This window comes from Nerophis ophidion, linkage group LG28 (genome assembly GCF_033978795.1).
Source record: "Nerophis ophidion isolate RoL-2023_Sa linkage group LG28, RoL_Noph_v1.0, whole genome shotgun sequence".
Classification (NCBI taxonomy): Eukaryota; Metazoa; Chordata; class Actinopteri; order Syngnathiformes; family Syngnathidae; genus Nerophis; species Nerophis ophidion.
Genome location: NC_084638.1, coordinates 34,998,138 through 35,021,381, shown reverse-complemented (window position 1 = coordinate 35,021,381; position 23,244 = coordinate 34,998,138). Strand labels below are relative to the sequence as shown.

Sequence of the window (23,244 nt, the reverse complement as noted above, 5' to 3'; positions counted from 1 at the left end):
TAGTACATGAGTTAATAGTGAGTGTGTGTGATGTAGTACATGAGTTAATAGTGAGTGTGTGATGTAGTACATGAGTTAATAGTGAGTGTGTGATGTAGTACATGAGTTAATAGTGAGTGTGTGTGATGTAGTACATGAGTTAATAGTGAGTGTGTGATGTAGTACATGAGTTAATAGTGAGTGGGTGTGATGTAGTACATGAGTTAATAGTGAGTGTGTGTGTGATGTAGTACATGAGTTAATAGTGAGTGTGTGATGTAGTACATGAGTTAATAGTGAGTGTGTGTGATGTAGTACATGAGTTAATAGTGAGTGTGTGATGTAGTACATGAGTTAATAGTGAGTGTGTGTGATGTAGTACATGAGTTAATAGTGAGTGTGTGTGTGATGTAGTACATGAGTTAATAGTGAGTGTGTGATGTAGTACATGAGTTAATAGTGAGTGTGTGATGTAGTACATGAGTTAATAGTGAGTGTGTGATGTAGTACATGAGTTAATAGTGAGTGTGTGTGATGTAGTACATGAGTTAATAGTGAGTGTGTGTGATGTAGTACATGAGTTAATAGTGAGTGTGTGATGTAGTACATGAGTTAATAGTGAGTGTGTGTGTGATGTACTACATGAGTTAATAGTGAGTGTGTGATGTAGTACATGAGTTAATAGTGAGTGTGTGTGATGTAGTACATGAGTTAATAGTGAGTGTGTGATGTAGTACATGAGTTAATAGTGAGTGTGTGTGATGTAGTACATGAGCTAATAGTGAGTGTGTGTGATGTAGTACATGAGTTAATAGTGAGTGTGTGATGTAGTACATGAGTTAATAGTGAGTGTGTGTGTGATGTAGTACATGAGTTAATAGTGAGTGTGTGATGTAGTACATGAGTTAATAGTGAGTGTGTGATGTAGTACATGAGTTAATAGTGAGTGTGTGTGATGTAGTACATGAGTTAATAGTGAGTGTGTGTGATGTAGTACATGAGTTAATAGTGAGTGTGTGATGTAGTACATGAGTTAATAGTGAGTGTGTGTGTGATGTACTACATGAGTTAATTGTGAGTGTGTGATGTAGTACATGAGTTAATAGTGAGTGTGTGTGATGTAGTACATGAGTTAATAGTGAGTGTGTGATGTAGTACATGAGTTAATAGTGAGTGTGTGTGATGTAGTACATGAGCTAATAGTGAGTGTGTGTGATGTAGTACATGAGTTAATAGTGAGTGTGTGATGTAGTACATGAGTTAATAGTGAGTGTGTGTGTGATGTAGTACATGAGTTAATAGTGAGTGTGTGATGTAGTACATGAGTTAATAGTGAGTTTGTGATGTAGTACATGAGTTAATAGTGAGTGTGTGATGTAGTACATGAGTTAATAGTGAGTGTGTGTGATGTAGTACATGAGTTAATAGTGAGTGTGGTGTTGTGCTTAGATCCCGGAGTTTGACCACCTGTACCTGGACATGAACGGGATCATCCACCAGTGTTCTCACCCCAACGACGAGGACGTCCACTTCCGCATCTCTGAGGAGAAGATCTTTGCAGACATCTTTCACTACCTGGAGGTTCTCTTCCGCATCATCAAACCTCGCCAGGTCTTCTTCATGGCGGTGGACGGTGTGGCCCCTCGCGCCAAGATGAACCAGCAGAGAGGACGCAGGTTCAGGTACTTGAATGTAGGCTTACAGTCCAGGTAGGTTCAGGTACATGAATATAGTCTTAGACTTCTTACAGTCCAGGTAGGTTCAGGTACATGAATATAGTCTTAGACTTCTTACAGTCCAGGTAGGTTCAGGTACATGAATATAGTCTTAGACTTCTTACAGTCCAGGTAGATTCAGGTACATGAATATAGTCTTAGACTTCTTACAGTCCAGGTAGGTTCAGGTACATTAATATAGTCTTAGACTTCTTACAGTCCAGGTAGGTTCAGGTACATGAATATAATCTTAGACTTCTTACAGTCCAGGTAGGTTCAGGTACATGAATATAGTCTTAGACTTCTTACAGTCCAGGTAGATTCAGGTACATGAATATAGTCTTTGACTTCTTACAGTCCAGGTAGGTTCAGCTACATTAATATAGTCTTAGACTTCTTACAGTCCAGGTAGGTTCAGGTACATGAATATAATCTTAGACTTCTTACAGTCCAGGTAGGTTCAGGTACATGAATATAATCTTAGACTTCTTACAGTCCAGGTAGGTTCAGGTACATGAATATAGTCTTAGACTTCTTACAGTCCAGGTAGATTCAGGTACATGAATATAGTCTTTGACTTCTTACAGTCCAGGTAGGTTCAGGTACATGAATATAGTCTTTGACTTCTTACAGTCCATGTTCAGTTACAATATAGTCTTAGACTTCTTAAAGTCCAGGTTCAGGTACATGAACATAGTCTTAGTCTTCTTACAGTCCAGGTAGGTTCAGGTACATGAACATAGTCTTAGACTTCTTACAGTCCAGGTAGGTTCAGGTACATGAATATAGTCTTAGACTTCTTACAGTCCAGGTAGGTTCAGGTACATGAATATAGTCTTAGACTTCTTACAGTCCAGGTAGGTTCAGGTACATGAATATAGTCTTAGGCTTCTTACAGTCCAGGTAGGTTCAGGTACATGAATATAGTCTTAGACTTCTTACAGTCCAGGTAGGTTCAGGTACATGAATATAGCCTTAGACTTCTTACAGTCCAGGTAGATTCAGGTACATGAATATAGTCTTAGACTTCTTACAGTCCAGGTAGGTTCAGGTACATTAATATAGTCTTAGACTTCTTACAGTCCAGGTAGGTTCAGGTACATGAATATAATCTTAGACTTCTTACAGTCCAGGTAGGTTCAGGTACATGAATATAGTCTTAGACTTCTTACAGTCCAGGTAGATTCAGGTACATGAATATAGTCTTAAACTTCTTACAGTCCAGGTAGGTTCAGGTACATTAATATAGTCTTAGACTTCTTACAGTCCAGGTAGGTTCAGGTACATGAATATAATCTTAGACTTCTTACAGTCCAGGTAGGTTCAGGTACATGAATATAGTCTTAGACTTCTTACAGTCCAGGTAGATTCAGGTACATGAATATAGTCTTAGACTTCTTACAGTCCAGGTAGATTCAGGTACATGAATATAGTCTTAGACTTCTTACAGTCCAGGTAGGTTCAGGTACATGAACATAGTCTTAGACTTCTTACAGTCCAGGTAGGTTCAGGTACATGAATATAGTCTTAGACTTCTTACAGTCCAGGTAGGTTCAGGTACATGAATATAGTCTTAGACTTCTTACAGTCCAGGTAGGTTCAGGTACATGAATATAGTCTTAGACTTCTTACAGTCCAGGTAGATTCAGGTACATGAATATAGTCTTAGACTTCTTACAGTCCAGGTAGGTTCAGGTACATTAATATAGTCTTAGACTTCTTACAGTCCAGGTAGGTTCAGGTACATTAATATAGTCTTAGACTTCTTACAGTCCAGGTAGGTTCAGGTACATGAATATAATCTTAGACTTCTTACAGTCCAGGTAGGTTCAGGTACATGAATATAGTCTTAGACTTCTTACAGTCCAGGTAGATTCAGGTACATGAATATAGTCTTTGACTTCTTACAGTCCAGGTAGGTTCAGGTACATGAATATTGTCTTTGACTTCTTACAGTCCATGTTCAGTTACAATATAGTCTTAGACTTCTTAAAGTCCAGGTTCAGGTACATGAACATAGTCTTAGTCTTCTCACAGTCCAGGTAGGTTCAGGTACATGAACATAGTCTTAGACTTCTTACAGTCCAGGTAGGTTCAGGTACATGAATATAGTCTTAGACTTCTTACAGTCCATGTTCAGTTACAATATAGTCTTAGACTTCTTAGAGTCCAGGTTCAGGTACATGAACATAGTCTTAGACTTCTTACAGTCCAGGTAGGTTCACGTACATGAATATAGTCTTTGACTTCTTACACTCCAGGTTCAGGTACATGAATATAGTCTTTGACTTCTTACAGTCCAGGTTCAGGTACATGAATATAGTCTTAGACTTCTTACAGTCCAGGTTCAGTTACAATATAGTCTTAGACTTCTTACAGTCCAGGTTCAGGTACATGAACATAGTCTTAGACTTCTTACAGTCCAGGTAGGTTCACGTACATGAATATAGTCTTTGACTTCTTACACTCCAGGTTCAGGTACATGAATATAGTCTTAGACTTCTCAGAGTCCAGGTTCAGGTACATGAATATAGTCTTAGACTTCTCAGAGTCCAGGTTCAGGTACATGAATATAGTCTTAGACTTCTTACAATAGTGTTTACACTAAGCCGGCTAAGGTTGTCCAGGATAAATCCCACCGAACCTTATCCCACCTAACCGTGTGTGTGTGTGTGTGTGTGTGTGTGTGTGTGTGTGTGTGTGTGTGTGTGTGTGTGTGTGTGTGTGTGTGTGTGTGTGTGTGTGTGTGTGTGTGTGTGTGTGTGTGTGTGTGTGTGTGTGTGTGTGTGTAAATGCAGGTCTGCCAAAGAGGCAGAAGAGAAGACAAAAAAAGCCTTGGATAAAGGAGAGGTTTTACCCACAGAAGCTCGCTTTGACTCCAACTGCATCACTCCAGGTAACTCTTATTTTTATATTTGTATATATATATAAAACAAAATATTCAATCATCAAGCATTCTCAAAATTAAGGCTCTGCTAGCTCAATGCTAATTGACATTGGCTTCAACATAGGCATGCTACTGCCTTAGCCATTTTACATAGCGATTTCTACACCTCCTAATTTGGTGGTAAAAAGTCTAATAAATGTCTTAATCAGTGGCCTTTGGTTAGAGTGTCCACCCTGGCCCCGGCTGAGTCATACCAAAGACTATAAAAATGGTAGCCATGACCTCCCTGCTTGGCACTCAGCATCAAGGCTTGGAATTGGGGGTTAAGTCACCAAAAATGATTCCCGGGCGCGGCACCGCTGCTGCTCACTGCTCCCCATCACCATCAAGGGGATGGGTGCATGTGACGATCACCGGTACTTTAACTTAACTTAAGTACTCTACTTACAGTACTAACACTTTGTAGGACTCTTTGACTCCAACTGAATGGCAAAGACTACTTCCTGTTTATTGGACGACAAAGTGAGATGAATGTTCCAAGTGTAAGAAATGACTCTTCAATGTTTGATTAAAAATGGACATTTATAAGCAGAAGTAGCAAAAATGATACATTTGATTCAAGTGTAAAAGACAACTCTCCAAAATGCACTTTTTACTTTGAAATTGTGTACATTTGTTATGCTGCTGCATTTTTAAATGTCATTTAACCTTTAAAGCCTCAGCCACTCAATCCTTGATAGGACATTCCAATGATTTGGAACTGGACTTTTTATTCTTTAAATCTTTTTCAATCAAAGATTTCCCGTTTGTATCATATTTCATTGCCATTTTTATATCAAACCAAAATATATTACAGTACACAGAAATATCCATCATGTTTTTCCCAAACATTCAACATGACTTGAATTCACATTCTTTATCATTTTCAAAGCATCTCCAATCGTGTAAATATTTGCCATCTATGTAGGTTTTCAATATGATGTTTTATCTCTCTCATAAAAAATGAGAAAGCTTTTATCTCTGATGGCAACACACACTGAGTGATACAGAAAATAACAGCAATGTATGTTTGACCTGTAAATACACCTCATCAGGTAATGTCAACATATCTGTCTCTTTAAAAATAGACAGACTGCATGTTGCTGGATGGTATTGATAATGCAGTAAATGTAATTAAATACCAATTGTTACATTACTGTATTGGACATTTTCTAATCAAGGAGTCAAGCAAAATCATCTTAGATTCATAAGAAAGCTGGAGCATTTCAAAAGGCACAGGTCACAATCATGTATCAATCAGGCTCAGTTTGGAGGGGGGGAGCATATGACACAAATCAGTGGAGACAATGGTGCGCTGTTAACTTGAATGAAGACGCCGACACTTTGAAATGAGAAGACAAGTTAAGAGAATGGTAAATGGGTTGTACTTGTTTAGTGCTTTTCAACCTTCAAGGTACTCAAAGCGCTTTGACACTACTTCCACATTCACTCATTCACACACTGATGGCGGGAGCTGCCATGCAAGGCGCTAACCAGCACCCATCAGGAGCAAGGGTGAAGTGTCTTGCTCAGGACACAACGGACGTGACGAGGTTGGTACTAGGTGGGGATTGAACCAGGGACCCTCGGGTTGCACATGGCCACACTCCCACTACGCCACGCCGTGATACTTTGACAGCGAGTCATGTTGACAAAGTCATTCTCTGGTCAGACAATGAGTTAGTACTGGCATAGTGCCATCACCATCTTAGGCACACACACACACACATATATATATATATATATATATATATATATATATATATATATATATATATATATATATATATATATATATATATAAAATATGTATGATTATGTATAGTACATCTGTTATGTACTGGGAGGGGTCGACGACACAGACACAGGGGGGCATAGTTTGGCTCTATGATTGAAGATATATACATACTATATATATATATATATATACCATATTTATATATATATACATATATGCACATTTTTAACACATTTCATTACAATGAAATATGAAGTATTTTTTTGTCGTAGTGACGTGTCTGTAAAAAAATAATTTTTTCTTGCCTCTTCAAAAACAGGTCTTTCGCTGTTGTTACTGCATGAAAAAAAACAATGACACTGATGATGTAGAGGGCTCCAAAACGTGTGTTTCACTTATGATGCATTGGGCGTTGTAGGGTTAAAAGTGTCACACATATTGTTGTTGTAGGTAAAAAGTGTTACACACATGTTGTTGTGGGTAAAAAGTGTCACACACGTTGTTGTGGGTGAAAAGTGTCACACACATGTTGTTGTAGGTAAAAAGTGTCACACACATGTTGTTGTGGGTAAAAAGTGTCACACACATGTTGTGGGTAAAAAGTGTCACACATGTTGTGGGTAAAAAGTGTCACACACATGTTGTTGTGGGTAAAAAGTGTCACACACATGTTGTGGGTAAAAAGTGTCACACATGTTGTGGGTAAAAAGTGTCACACACATGTTGTGGGTAAAAAGTGTCACACACATGTTGTGGGTAAAAAGTGTCACACACATGTTGTGGGTAAAAAGTGTCACACACATGTTGTTGTGGGTAAAAAGTGTCAGACACATGTTGTTGTGGGTAAAAAGTGTCACACACATGTTGTGAGTAAAAAGTGTCCCACACATGTTGTTGTAGGTCAAAAGTGTCACACACATGTTGTTGTAAGTCAAAAGTGTCACAAACATGTTGTTGTAGGTAAAAAGTGTCACACACATGTTGTTGTAGGTAAAAAGTGTCACATATGTGTTGTTGTGGGTAAAAAGTGTCACACACATGTTGTAGGTAAAAAGTGTCACACACATGTTGTTGTGGGTAAAAAGTGTCACACACATGTTGTGGGTAAAAAGTGTCACACACATGTTGTGGGTAAAAAGTGTCACACACATGTTGTGGGTAAAAAGTGTCACACATGTTGTGGGTAAAAAGTGTCACACACATGTTGTGGGTAAAAAGTGTCACACACATGTTGTGGGTAAAAAGTGTCACACACATGTTGTGGGTAAAAAGTGTCACACACATGTTGTGGGTAAAAAGTGTCACACACATGTTGTAGGTAAAAAGTGTCACACACATGTTGTAGGTAAAAAGTGTCACACACATGTTGTGGGTAAAAAGTGTCACACACATGTTGTCGTGGGTAAAAAGTGTCACACACATGTTGTTGTGGGTAAAAAGTGTCACACACATGTTGTGGGTAAAAAGTGTCACACACATGTTGTTGTTGGTAAAAAGTGTCACACACATGTTGTTGTGGGTAAAAAGTGTCACACACATGTTGTTGTGGGTAAAAAGTGTCACACACATGTTGTGGGTAAAAAGTGTCACACATGTTGTGGGTAAAAAGTGTCACACACATGTTTTGGGTTAAAAGTGTCACACACATGTTGTGGGTAAAAATTGTCACACACATGTTGTTGTGGGTAAAAAGTGTCACACACATGTTGTGGGTAAAAAGTGTCACACACATGTTGTTGTGGGTAAAAAGTGTCACACACATGTTGTTGTGGGTAAAAAGTGTCACACACATGTGGGTAAAAAGTGTCACACACATGTTGTTGTGGGTAAAAAGTGTCACACACATGTTGTTGTGGGTAAAAAGTGTCACACACATGTTGTTGTGGGTAAAAAGTGTCACACACATGTTGTTGTGGGTAAAAAGCGTCACACATATGTTGTTGTGGGTAAAAAGTGTCACACACATGTTGTTGTGGGTAAAAAGTGTCACACATGTTTTTGTTGTTGTTGTTGCAGGCACTGAGTTCATGGTGAGACTCCAGGAGCAGCTGAAGTATTTTGTCCACAACAAGTTGTCCACTGACAAGCTGTGGCAGAATGTCAGAGTCTACCTGTCAGGCCATGAGGTGTGTGTGTGTGTGTGTGTGTGTGTGTGTGTGTGTGTGTGTGTGTGTGTGTGTGTGTGTGTGTGTGTGTGTGCAGGTGTCAAGGTGTGTGTGTGAAACATCTGTCGGTGCCTTTGCAGACTCCTGGTGAGGGCGAGCACAAGATCATGGAGTTCATACGCTCGGAAAGTGCCAGACCCGATCATGACATCAACACTCGACACTGCTTGTACGGCCTGGATGCTGACCTGGTAACTAAGTCTGTGCGTGTGTTTGTGTGTGTGTGTCCACGTGTCCATCCTCCTCTTGTGTGTGTGTGTGTGTGTTCCACAGATCATGCTGGGTCTGACCAGCCACCAGCCTCATTTCTGTCTGCTCAGAGAGGAAGTACGCTTTGGAGGAAAGAAGTCCCAGAAAAGGTCAGAAGGAGCACATACATCTCATGATGTGATCCAGGATAAGTGTTAGCTAGTATAAGTGTTCAGGTGATAAGGTTAGAAGGCGCACAAACAACATGACATGATGTGTGTGATCCAGGATAAGTGTTAGCTAGTATAAGTGTTCAGGTGATAAGGTTAGAAGGAGCACAAACAACATGACATGATGTGTGTGATCCAGGATAAGTGCTCCAGAAGAGACAACCTTCCATCTGCTTCACTTGTCTCTGATGAGAGAATACATCGACTACGAGTTCTCTGCACTGAAGGTGACTCACACACACACACACACACACACACACACACGCACACACACACACACACACACACACACACACACGTAGACACTGTTGCGTTTGAAACAGATGTTCCTCAAAGGGAATTTAAGTTGCTGGTCAACCCCAAGTTCTTTTAATGACACATACGCTGAGTTTAAATGATCACCCAGAACACAATAGGTATTTTGCAATTTATTCCATAGCTTTGGAGAGACCAACCTAAAAACCACACATTCAAATCGCGTCGCCTAGTTGATCTGAAAACATTACGGACGTGTGGTCTAGTTTCAATGTATCTAGCCCCCACCCTTCATAGCGGATAGACATGTCTATTGTCCTCCTTAGCTGGGCACAGGATGAGATAAGAAGGGAGTATTGCTGCTCTTCACATTCCTAAAGCCAAGGTTAACTTGCAGTGTACCATAGACATGAGTTTATAAAATAGAAATAGTACAAATGGAAAACACTAGCTATTTCAAATATGACTATAGAAAGAAATAACTCTTAAATATGGATATATGTAGATATCTATCTCCGTCAACACACACACACATAAAGGTGTAGCATGGTCCATGTACAGAGTACGATGGGCTCAGACTACGACCTGGAGAGGATCATAGACGACTGGATCCTGATGAGCTTCCTGGTGGGCAACGACTTCATCCCTCACCTTCCTCACCTTCACATCAGCCATGATGCTCTACCACTGCTCTACCACACCTACATCTCCGTGCTGCCTGGCCTGACTGGTGAGCCACACCACACCACACCTCATCCTCATCACCATCACTCATTCACTCTATTCCTCGCCCAGGCTATTTGAACGAGAACGGCAACCTGAACCTGGGGAACTTTGAGAGATACTTGGAGAAACTGTCTGAGGTACTGTGGGAGTACGTGTACTTTGAAGTATTGTTATGAAGCAGTGATGATGTGTACTGCCTACAGTTTGATCGTGAACACTTCAGCCATATCTTCGTGGACCTGAAGTGGTTTGAGAGCAAGGTGGGCAACAAGTACCTGAACCAGGCGGCCGGTCTGGCGGCAGAGCAGGAAGCGGCCAAGGAAGAGGTAGCTGCTACTTTTTAAGCAAACACCTGGCCCTCCCCCGGTCCGTGACGCGTATGCTTCTCTTCAGGTGTCTGTGACATCGCCACATCAGGTGTTGGGAGGCGGGGTCAAGGAGGAGGAGGAAGAGGAAGACGACCTCTTTGAAACAGAGTTCAGACAATACAAGCGCACTTACTACATGACCAAGATGGAGGTGGACGTGGTGTCTGAGTGAGTCTCACACACACACACACACCCACACACACACACACACACACACACACACCTCTTCTTAGCTGTCCATGGTGTAGGATGATGAAATCTCCCAGGAGAATTACTTAATCTGTTGCTGGAGTTTTCTGTATGATGGAGTCAAGTGCCCGGTAGAAGTCCTCTTTGATGTTGTGTTCAGCATCCAGAGTGAGTATGTGAGCACTAATGAGGTTGTCACCTTGTGAGGGGAATCTGCCATCTCATCAGTCTTTGATTGATGCCGATGGGAAGTTCTGGGATGGGCTGCAGCAGTTGGGACTTCACAGCAAACTCCAAGGGTGCGGCGAGTGCTTTCTGGGACCCTTTTCCAGAAGAAGGTGTAGCCTGCACCAACCTCTGTCAGGGAGTCCTCTCATGTAGTTTGTTTACGCTCACTGCTACAATATCAATGTTGTACTTTGCGAGCTCCAGGGTCACAAGTACTACCCTACGGTGGGGCCTCTCAGTAGTTTCAGCCAAGTCCAATAGTGTGCGGACATTCCAAAAGCGATGCATAGGTTGCTATATTTCTCGTCATATTTTCAAACACAAGGGGGATGCACTGACAGTTGCGGCTTACCGTCCGGAGTAGGAGAAGCAGACAATTTTTGGACCACCTTTTCCAGGTCCATCCCCTTTCAGGGGAGAGAAGTGCGGGGCTGCTCTGCCAGAATGGAAGCTGCTTCATCCCGTAGTCACGACGACCATCACTCCTGTACACATGCTTTGACTAGACACTCCCAGCCGACATCCTTGGCCTGTGTCTGCCGCCATTCCTTGTCTCCACAGGGCTTCTTCAGGGGAGTTGGGGGGTGTTGCACCGAGGTAAGGATTAGGGTGAGGGTGTGGGTGTGCACTCCTCACTCCCACCATCTTCACTTACCAGGTGGATTTCCAATATCATGAGAGACCCATGACAACCTACGACCTGCTGGAGTTGCAGGGGACTGCTGGTGATTCGGTCTGTAAGACTCCGGCTATGCTTGTCCCCAAGTGCAGATGTGATTTTGGGGTTTTCTCCCCTAGCCAGAGTCCCCTCCCGGGCTTACCCACTTGGCAATGGGGCAGTGTTGTAGGGCCCACTGCTTCCCGACGATCCCCTACATTTTGAGCCTGAGGACTTCAGTTACCGTGTGCTGCCACCAGGAGGCAAAGAAGGGGTCTTGGTGAAGGAGAGGCTATGTACTGAAGACTTACACTTCCTTTACCCAAGATGGGTTGGTCAGCGGCAGCAACTAAGGGAGGGGGTCACATGCGTCCCTGCATCTCTCTAGCATGCTGCATCACTACACCCTGCCAGCTCAACCGCACGCACACAAACTTTTACAACAGGAGTGTCCAAACTTGCTTCAGAACAAAACAAATCTTTGGTCCATTTTGATCATTTTCATGTTGAAAACCGATCACATTGTGAAACGTTTAGGACTCCCCTCCAGTTGAGTACTAGGGACCCAGACGGGTCTCAGTTATAACATTTAGGACTCCCCTCCAGCTGAGTACCAGGGACCCAGACGGGTCTCAGCTGTAACATTTAGGACTCCCCTCCAGTTGAGTACCAGGGACCCAGAGGGGTCTCAGTTGTAACTTTTAGGACTCCCCTCCAGTTGTGTACCAGGGACCCTGACGGGTCGCAGTTGTAACATTTAGGACTCCCTTCCTTTTAGGACTACCCTCCAGTTATTACACCTTTTATGCTTTCTATTAGTAGTTTTACAAGCCCTTGGACACATGTGTGAAGAATACAGCACGTAGTATATAATAGTACAAAGTGTATATTATGTTTCCAGTGAGTTCCTGGCGCAGCAGGCCAGATGTTACGTGGAAGGTCTCCAGTGGATCCTTCACTATTACTACCACGGAGTCAAATCCTGGAGCTGGTGAGAACACAATCCTTGTAGATGATTGTTGACATGGTCAGTCCTCTAATGAACGACATGGTCTTCAGGTACTACCCCTACCACTACGCACCTTTCCTCTCCGACATCAAGAACATAGCACAGCTGCACTTGACCTTTGACCAGGGGAAACCCTTCCTGCCCTTCCAGCAGCTGTTGGCAGTCCTGCCTGCTGCTAGCATGGAGCTGCTACCTGAATGCTACAGGGTAACATTAGCATTAGCATGTGATCTATCATGTTTATCAAATAGTGGCTACCTGAATGCTAAAGGATAACGTTAGCACTAGCATGTGATCTGTCATGTATATCATCTAGTTGCTGCCTGAATGCTACAGGGTAACGTTAGCATTAGCATGTGATCTATCATGTTTATCATCTAGTTGCGGCCTGAATACTACAGGGTAATGTTAGCATTAGCATGTGATCTGTCATGTATATCATCTAGTAGCTGCCTGAATGCTACAGGGTAATGTTAGCATTAGCATGTGAGCTATCATGTTTAGCATCTTGTTGCTGCCTGAATGGTACAGGGTAACGTTAGCATTAGCATGTGATCTATCATGTTTATCATCTAGTTGCTGTCTGAATGTTACGGGCTACTACTAGCACTAGCATGTGAGCTATCACGTATATCACCACTTGGTTTGTACCGGCCTTCAAAAGTGTGGACTCATATGAAAGTTGATCATGTATATCGTGTATATCGTATATATCGTATATATCGTATATATCGTGTATATCGTGTATATCGTGTATATCTTGTATATTGTGTATATCGTGTTTATCATCTAATTGCTGCCTGAATGCTACAGGCTACTATTAGCATTAGCATGTGAGTTTCAAAAGTGTGGACTCTTGTGAAAGTTGATCCAAGCCACCATGATTGTTGCACTTAAGTGCTTTTATTTTGGATGTTTTAGCCCCTGATGAGCAGTGCAGATTCCCCCATCATTGACTATTACCCAACCGACTTCAAAACAGACCTGAATGGCAAGCAGCAAGAGTGGGAGGCCATTGTTCTCATCCCCTTCATCGATGAGGTACTTCTACTTCAAATGTATCCGCATGTATACATGTATATATATTGTATCAACATGTCATACATATTTTCTCACACTTAAATACTCTCAAAGTTCCAACCTTGGTGGATTTGAAAAAAATAAGTACGGTACCCTACTGTATTAAAGAATGAAACCAAAGAGCAGAACCTGTTTATTTAGTATATTTGGACCTATAAATTATCCTGGGTTTTACCCTAAGCCCGCAGCATTTCCACACATAACTAGTCACACCATCTTGTTGGGCCTTAAACAAAAGAGGTCTGTCTCATCCATATTAATAACCAGTTCAGGACGATTTCCCCCACCACAGTATAGACTCTGCACTACACGGGATTGATTGACAATGGTCTACAGTCCCTTAGCCAATCAGGATGCAGAACACATGGACACGTGCAATGACTAGATGTTTGTCCACAGAGACCATGGACACGTGCAATGACTAGATGTTTGTCCACAGAGACCATGGACACGTGCAATGACTAGATGTTTGTCCACAGAGACCATGGAGAGGTGCAATGACTAGATGTTTGTCCACAGAGACCATGGAGAGGTGCAATGACTAGATGTTTGTCCACAGAGACCATGGAGAGGTGCAATGACTAGATGTTTGTCCACAGAGACCATGGAGAGGTGCAATGACTAGATATTTGTCCACAGAGACCATGGAGAGGTGCAATGACTAGATGTTTGTCCACAGAGACCATGGAGAGGTGCAATGACTAGATGTTTGTCCACAGAGACCATGGACATGTGCAATGACTAGATGTTTGTCCACAGAGACCATGGAGAGGTGCAATGACTAGATGTTTGTCCACAGAGACCATGGAGAGGTGCAATGACTAGATATTTGTCCACAGAGACCATGGAGAGGTGCAATGACTAGATGTTTGTCCACAGAGACCATGGAGAGGTGCAATGACTAGATGTTTGTCCACAGAGACCATGGAGAGGTGCAATGACTAGATGTTTGTCCACAGAGACCATGGAGAGGTGCAATGACTAGATGTTTGTCCACAGAGACCATGGAGAGGTGCAATGACTAGATGTTTGTCCACAGAGACCATGGAGAGGTGCAATGACTAGATGTTTGTCCACAGAGACCATGGAGAGGTGCAATGACTAGATGTTTGTCCACAGAGACCATGGACACGTGCAATGACTAGATGTTTGTCCACAGAGACCATGGAGAGGTGCAATGACTAGATGTTTGTCCACAGAGACCATGGAGAGATGCAATGACTAGATGTTTGTCCACAGAGACCATGGAGAGGTGCAATGACTAGATGTTTGTCCACAGAGACCATGGAGAGGTGCAATGACTAGATGTTTGTCCACAGAGACCATGGAGAGGTGCAATGACTAGATGTTTGTCCACAGAGACCATGGACACGTGCAATGACTAGATGTTTGTCCACAGAGACCATGGAGAGGTGCAATGACTAGATGTTTGTCCACAGAGACCATGGAGAGATGCAATGACTAGATGTTTGTCCACAGAGACCATGGAGAGGTGCAATGACTAGATGTTTGTCCACAGAGACCATGGAGAGGTGCAATGACTAGATGTTTGTCCACAGAGACCATGGAGAGGTGCAATGACTAGATGTTTGTCCACAGAGACCATGGAGAGGTGCAATGACTAGATGTTTGTCCACAGAGACCATGGAGAGGTGCAATGACTAGATATTTGTCCACAGAGACCATGGAGAGGCGCAATGACTAGATGTTTGTCCACAGAGACCATGGAGAGGTGCAATGACTAGATGTTTGTCCACAGAGACCATGGAGAGGTGCAATGACTAGATGTTTGTCCACAGAGACCATGGAGAGGTGCAATGACTAGATGTTTGTCCACAGAGACAGCTGCTGGCAGCCATGGAGAGGTGCAATGAGAAGATGCGCAGAGAGGAGCGTGAGAGGAACCATCACAAAGAGTGTACTCTCTACGTCTACGATGCAGACCAAGACTACACGTACTCCTCCTCCCTGCCTCACATCTTCCCCCACATGGCGCACTGTCACGTCAGGTACGTCCTCCTACAGCTCGCAGCATGCACCTGTGTGACTCCGCCCCACTCTCTGCCTCTGTAGGACACAAAACATTCCTATGGACGCCTGGCATGTTCCACTCAAACACCTTTACAGGACTCTGGACACCTCAGCCACATACTTCTGTGGTTTCCCCACGCTGCGGCACATCAAACATGAGGTACATCATCAACTACATCACATACTTCTGTGGTTTCCCCACGCTGCGGCACATCAAACATGAGGTACATCATCAACTACATCACATACTTCTGTGGTTTCCCCACGCTGCGGCACATCAAACATGAGGTACATCATCAACTACATCACATACTTCTGTGGTTTCCCCACGCTGCGGCACATCAAACATGAGGTACATCATCAACTACATCACATACTTCTGTGGTTTCCCCACGCTGCGGCACATCAAACATGAGGTACATCATCAACTACATCACATACTTCTGTGGTTTCCCCACGCTGCGGCACATCAAACATGAGGTACATCATCAACTACATCACATACTTCTGTGGTTTCCCCACGCTGCGGCACATCAAACATGAGGTACATCATCAACTACATCACATACTTCTGTGGTTTCCCCACGCTGCGGCACATCAAACATGAGGTACATCATCAACTACATCACATACTTCTGTGGTTTCCCCACGCTGCGGCACATCAAACATGAGATACATCATCAACTACATCACATACTTCTGTGGTTTCCCCACGCTGCGGCACATCAAACATGAGGTACATCATCAACCACATCACATACTTCTGTGGTTTCCCCACGCTGCGGCACATCAAACATGAGGTACATCATCAACCACATCACATACTTCTGTGGTTTCCCCACGCTGCGGCACATCAAACATGAGGTACTTCATCAACTACATCACATACTTCTGTGGTTTCCCCACGCTGCGGCACATCAAACATGAGGTACATCATCAACTACATCACATACTTCTGTGGTTTCCCCACGCTGCGGCACATCAAACATGAGGTACATCATCAACCACATCACATACTTCTGTGGTTTCCCCACGCTGCGGCACATCAAACATGAGGTACATCATCAACCACATCACATACTTCTGTGGTTTCCCCACGCTGCGGCACATCAAACATGAGGTACATCATCAACCACATCACATACTTCTGTGGTTTCCCCACGCTGCGGCACATCAAACATGAGGTACTTCATCAACTACATCACATACTTCTGTGGTTTCCCCACGCTGCGGCACATCAAACATGAGGTACATCATCAACTACATCATATACTTCTGTGGGTTCCCCACGCTGTGGCACATCAAACATAAGGTGCACTATATCTTATGTTTACCGGAATAGCTCGGTTGGTAGAGTGGCCGTGCCAGCAACTTGAGAGTTGCAGGTTCGATTCCCGCTTGTGCCATCCTAGTTACTGCCGTTGTGTCCTTGGGCAAGACACTTTACCCACCTGCTCCCAGTGCCACCCACACTGCTTTAAATGTAACTTAGATATTGGGTGTCACTATGTAAAGCGCTTTGAGTCACTTGAGAAAAGCGCTATATAAATATAATTCACTTCACTTCACTATACCACATCATGTACACTATACTACAGCATGTACGCTATACTATATCCTGTACACTATTGTACATCATGTACACTATGCACGCACTACATCATGTGCACTATACACCGACCACATCATGTACACTATTCTACATTATGTACACTATGCACCTACTACATCATGCACACTATACAACATCATGTACACTATGCACCTATTACATCATTTACTCTATTCATCGACTACATCATGTACACTATACTACATTATGTACACTATGCACCTACTACATCATGCACACTATACAACATCATGTACACTATGCACCTATTACATCATTTACTCTATTCATCGACTACATCATGTACACTATACATCAACTACATCATTTAAAGTATGCACCAACTACATCATGTACACTATACTACATCATGTACACTATACTACATCATGTACACTATACTACATCATGTACACTATTCTTCATTATGTACACTATGCACCGACTTCATCATGTACACTATTCTACATCATGTACACTATGCAGCTACTACACAATGTGCACTATACACCGACTACATCATTTGCACTATACACCGACTACATCATGTACACTATTCTACATAATGTACACTATGCACCGACTACATCATGTACACTATACTACATCATGTACACTATACTACATCATATACACTATGCACCCATTACATCATTTAAAGTATTCACCAACTACATCATTTGGGGTTAAAATTGTACATAAAAGATGTTTTGAGGTTAAAAATGTACATAAAATATGTTTACAGGTTAAGAATGTACATAAAATGTTTTGAGGTTAAAAATGTACCTAAAAGATGTTTTGGGTCAAAAGACACGTTAAGTGATTGTGATATCAGATCTTCATAGTACTTATGTACATGAACATTGTAGAGGAGACATGATGAGTACATGAACATTGTAGAGGAGACATGATGAGTACATGAAGATTGTAGAGGAGACATGATGAGTACATGAAGATTGTAGAGGAGGCATGATGAGTACATGAACATTGTAGAGGAGACATGATGAGTACATGAACATTGTAGAGGAGACATGATGAGTACATGAACATTGTAGAGGAGACATGATGAGTACATGAACATTGTAGAGGAGACATGATGAGTACATGAACATTGTAGAGGAGACATGATGAGTACATGAAGATTGTAGAGGAGACATGATGAGTACATGAAGATTGTAGAGGAGGCATGATGAGTACATGAACATTGTAGAGGAGACATGATGAGTACATGAAGATTGTAGAGGAGACATGATGAGTACATGAACATTGTAGAAGAGACATGATGAGTACATTAACATTGTAGAGAAGACATGATGAGTACATGAAGATTGTAGAGGAGACATGATGAGTACATGAAGATTGTAGAGGAGACATGATGAGTACATGAACATTGTAGAAGAGACATGATGAGTACATTAACATTGTAGAGGAGACATGATGAGTACATGAATATTGTAGAGGAGACATGATGAGTACATGAAGATTGTAGAGGAGACATGATGAGTACATGAAGATTGTAGAGGAGACATGATGAGTACATGAACATTGTAGAAGAGACATGATGAGTACATTAACATTGTAGAGGAGACATGATGAGTACATGAAGATTGTAGAGGAGACATGATGAGTACATGAAGATTGTAGAGGAGACATGATGAGTACATGAAGATTGTAGAGGAGACATGATGAGTACATGAAGATTGTAGAGGAGACATGATGAGTACATGAAGATTGTAGAGGAGACATGATGAGTACATGAAGATTGTAGAGGAGACATGATGAGTACATGAAGATTGAGCATCATGTGTTCACCTCAGTTCCACATGAAGAAGAGCGGGGTGGTGGTGTTCCAGCAGAGCAGCAGAGGTGAGAACATGATGTTGAGCATCCTCCCTCCTCCACAAGAAGACACGGTAAGTCCTTCCACTACTCTGCATGTTTTATAAATGTGTGTGTATGACTTGATGCTGTTTGTCCTTGTAGATGTGTGAGCGGGTGGCTGAAGAAGTGCTGGGCAGGTGTGTCTTTGTCAACTGGCCACACCTGGAGGAAGCTCGCATCATCGCCGTGTCCGATGGAGAAAGCAAGTGAGGGCGCCTTCATGTCCTATAAGCCACACCCACTACATATATGTCCTATAAGCCACACCCACTACATATATGTCCTATAAGCCACACCCACTACATTAATGTCCTATAAGCCACACCCACTACATTAATGTCCTATAAGCCACACCCACTCTATTTCATGTCCTATAAGCCACACCCACTACATTTCATGTCCTATAAGCCACACCCACCACATTTCATGTCCTATAAGCCACACCCACTCTATTTCATGTCCTATAAGCCACACCCACTACATTTCATGTCCTATAAGCCACACCCACTACATTTATGTCCTATAAGCCACACCCACTACATTTCATGTCCTATAAGCCACACCCACTACATTTCATGTCCTATAAGCCATACCCACTACATTTCATGTCCTATAAGCCACACCCACTACATTTATGTCCTATAAGCCACACCCACTCTATTTCATGTCCTATAAGCCACACCCACTACATTTCATGTCCTATAAGCCACACCCACTACATTTCATGTCCTATAAGCCATACCCACTACATTTCATGTCCTATAAGCCACACCCACTACATTTCATGTCCTATAAGCCATACCCACTACATTTCATGTCCTATAAGCCACACCCACTACATTTCATGTCCTATAAGCCACACCCACTACATTTCATGTCCTATAAGCCATACCCACTACATTTCATGTCCTATAAGCCACACCCACTACATTTCATGTCCTATAAGCCATACCCACTACATTTCATGTCCTATAAGCCACACCCACTACATTTCATGTCCTATAAGCCACACCCACTACATTTATGTCCTATAAGCCACACCCACTACATTTAATAAATGGGTTGTACTTGTTTAGCGCTTTTCTACCTTCAAGGTACCCAAAGCGCTTTGACACTACTTCCACATTTACCCATTCACACACACATTCACACACTGATGGAGGGAGCTGCCATGCAAGGCGCCAACCAGCACCCATCAGGAGCAAGGGTGAAGTGTCTTGCTCAGGACACAACGGACGTGACGAGGTTGGTACTAGGGGGGATTTGAACCAGGGACCCTCGGGTTACGCACGGCCACTCTTCCACTGCGCCACGCCGTCCTATAAGCCACACCCATTACATTTCATGTCCTATAAGCCACACCCACTACATTTCATGTCCTATAAGCCACACCCACTACATTTCACATGTCTTCATGTCCTATAAGCCACACCCACTACATTTGACATGTCTTCATGGCCTATAAGCCACACCCACTACATTTGACATGTCTTTATGTCCTATAAGCCACACCCACTACATTTCACATGTCTTTATGTCCTATAAGGCACACCCACTACACTTGACATGTCTTCCATATATTAGCCACACCATTGCAGAAATACCCTGGAAACGTTTATTTACGTACCTTAATTGGTTCCAAACGGCGTCCGTAACAAGGCAGTAAAACGACCAATCAAGCAAAACAGAAGTGATCGTAGCTGCACAAGCTAGCTCTCCAGTCAGCTAGACAGACTCAATAACTCCAAGCTGACATTTTGGTGACTTTACTGAGGACTTTGTGAAAGTGAAACTTCACAAAAAGAATGTTAGTTAATAATACTAACACTTGTAAACCTGTTAGCATATTAGCTCATGCTAATGACGCTAGCTTGATTACATTCCAATAGTAGGTACAAATATGCATGCAAACACTCCAATAGACCTCACAAATGGGACTCTTTAGTAACTAAGAATTGTTGTAGTTATATTGTAAAACTTAAAAACGTAGGTTTGGAGTGATTTGTTAGCATATTAGCTAATGCTAACGACGCTGGCTTCATTACATGTACAAATGTGCATGAAAACATTCCTACACACATCACACATGGGACACGTTAATAAGTATTAATTGTTGTAATTTTAATGTAAAACTTTGCTTGGCATGATTTGTTAGCATATTAGCTAATGCTAAAGACGCTAGCTTGATTACATCACAATAGCACGTACTAATATGCATGCAAACACTCCTACAGACATCACACGTGGGACACTTTAGTAAGTATGAATTGTTGTAGTTATATTATAAAACTTACAAACAATGCTTGGAGTGATTTGTTGGCATATTAGCTAATGCTAACGACACTAGCTTCATTACATGTACAAATATGCATGCAAACACTCCTACAGACATCACACATGGGACACTTTAGTAAGTAAGAATTGTTGTAGTTATATTGTAAAACTTTGCTTGGAGTGATTTCTTAGCATATTAGCTAATGCTAACAACGCTAGCTTCATTACATGTACAAATATGCATGAAAACACTTCTACACAAATCACACATGGGACACTTTAGTAAGTATGAATTGTTGTAGTTATATTGTAAAACTTTGCTTGGAGTGATTTGTTAGTATATTAGCTAATGCTAACAACGCTAGCTTCATTACATGTACAAATATGCATGAAAATACTTCTACACAAATCATACATGGGACACTTTACACTACTATACAGTAGTGTAGTAGACCTAAGTATTCATTAAGTACCACCATAATTACAACATTAAATACAGTAGTGTAGTAGACCTAAGTATTCATTAAGTACCAGCATAATGACAACATTAAATACAGTAGTGTAGTAGACCTAAGTATTCATTAAGTACCACCATCATGACAACATTAAATACAGTAGTGTAGTAGACCTAAGTATTCATTAAGTACCACCATCATGACAACATTAAATACAGTAGTGTAGTAGACCTAAGTATTCATTAAGTACCACCATCATGACAACATTAAATACAGTAGTGTAGTGGACCTAAGTATTCATTAAGTACCACCATTATGACAACATTAAATACAGTAGTGTAGTAGACCTAAGTATTCATTAAGTACCACCATAATGACAACATTAAATACAGTAGTGTAGTAGACCTAAGTATTCATTAAGTACCACCATCATGACAACATTAAATACAGTAGTGTAGTAGACCTAAGTATTCATTAAGTACCACCATCATGACAACATTAAATACAGTAGTGTAGTAGACCTAAGTATTCATTAAAACAAAGCAGAGGTTTTTATTGAAAAAGTATATGTCAGATTTTGGCTGCTGAAACGTGACCCCCCCAGTTTGAACAGTCACACTGTGTACATCTTGTGTGTGTCCTGGGCAGGTTCTACCTGCAGGAAGCAGCAGGTGTGCAGAAGGTGTATGACTCACCCGCCACACAGGTCACCTTCCTGTCGGACAAGGAGCAGAGAGACTGGGAGAAAGACGTCCAAGGCATCACTGAACAGTAAGTAGCTGTAGTGAGTGACCTCAGTGAGTAGCTGTAGTGAGTGACCTCAACACAGTTGACGTTGAAGGCATGAGTGAAGAATGAGTAGCTGTAGTGAGTGACCTCAGTAAGTAGCTGTAGTGAGTGACCTCAGTAAGTAGCTGTAGTGAGTGACCTCAGTAAGTAGCTGTAGTGAGTGACCTCAGTAACTGTAGTGAGTGACCTCAGTAAGTAGCTGTAGTGAGTGACCTCAGTAAGTAGCTGAAGTGAGTGACCTCACTAAGTAGCTGTAGTGAGTGACCTCAGTAAGTAGCTGTAGTGAGTGACCTCAGTAAGTAGCTGTAGTGAGTGACCTCAGTAAGTAACTGAAGTGAGTGACCTCAGTAAGTAGCTGTAGTGAGTGACCTCAGTAAGTAGCTGTAGTGAGTGACCTCAGTAAGTAGCTGAAGTGAGTGACCTCACTAAGTAATTGTAGTGAGTGACCTCAGTAAGTAGCTGTAGTGAGTGACCTCAGTAAGTAGCTGAAGTGAGTGACCTCAGTAAGTAGCTGTAGTGAGTGACCTCAGTAAGTAGCTGTAGTGAGTGACCTCAGTAAGTAGCTGTAGTGAGTGACCTCAGCACAGTTGACGTTGAAGGCATGAGTGAAGAGTGAGTAGCTGTAGTGAGTGCCCGCAGTGAGTAGCTGTAGTGAGTGACCTCAGTAAGTAGCTGTAGTGAGTGACCTCAGCACAGTTGACGTTGAAGGCATGAGTGAAGAGTGAGTAGCTGTAGTGAGTGCCCTCA

At 42.2% G+C, this 23,244-nt stretch overlaps 1 protein-coding gene across 1 annotated transcript in view; it reads left to right on the top strand.

Moving 5' to 3' along the window:
• LOC133545628 (5'-3' exoribonuclease 1-like) overlaps positions 1 to 23,244 on the top strand; it is a 77,719-nt gene that overhangs the window by 12,258 nt on the left and 42,217 nt on the right. The window contains exons 2-19 of the mRNA XM_061891388.1: positions 1,429 to 1,661; positions 4,493 to 4,590; positions 8,375 to 8,484; positions 8,604 to 8,714; positions 8,797 to 8,882; positions 9,082 to 9,169; positions 9,759 to 9,927; positions 9,993 to 10,060; positions 10,127 to 10,249; positions 10,317 to 10,459; positions 12,268 to 12,357; positions 12,426 to 12,582; positions 13,297 to 13,416; positions 15,295 to 15,464; positions 15,529 to 15,646; positions 18,916 to 19,011; positions 19,082 to 19,185; positions 22,357 to 22,479. Of these exons, the coding sequence (XP_061747372.1) occupies positions 1,429 to 1,661; positions 4,493 to 4,590; positions 8,375 to 8,484; positions 8,604 to 8,714; positions 8,797 to 8,882; positions 9,082 to 9,169; positions 9,759 to 9,927; positions 9,993 to 10,060; positions 10,127 to 10,249; positions 10,317 to 10,459; positions 12,268 to 12,357; positions 12,426 to 12,582; positions 13,297 to 13,416; positions 15,295 to 15,464; positions 15,529 to 15,646; positions 18,916 to 19,011; positions 19,082 to 19,185; positions 22,357 to 22,479 (2,207 nt within the window). The remainder of the gene's footprint in view (positions 1 to 1,428; positions 1,662 to 4,492; positions 4,591 to 8,374; positions 8,485 to 8,603; positions 8,715 to 8,796; positions 8,883 to 9,081; positions 9,170 to 9,758; positions 9,928 to 9,992; positions 10,061 to 10,126; positions 10,250 to 10,316; positions 10,460 to 12,267; positions 12,358 to 12,425; positions 12,583 to 13,296; positions 13,417 to 15,294; positions 15,465 to 15,528; positions 15,647 to 18,915; positions 19,012 to 19,081; positions 19,186 to 22,356; positions 22,480 to 23,244) is intronic.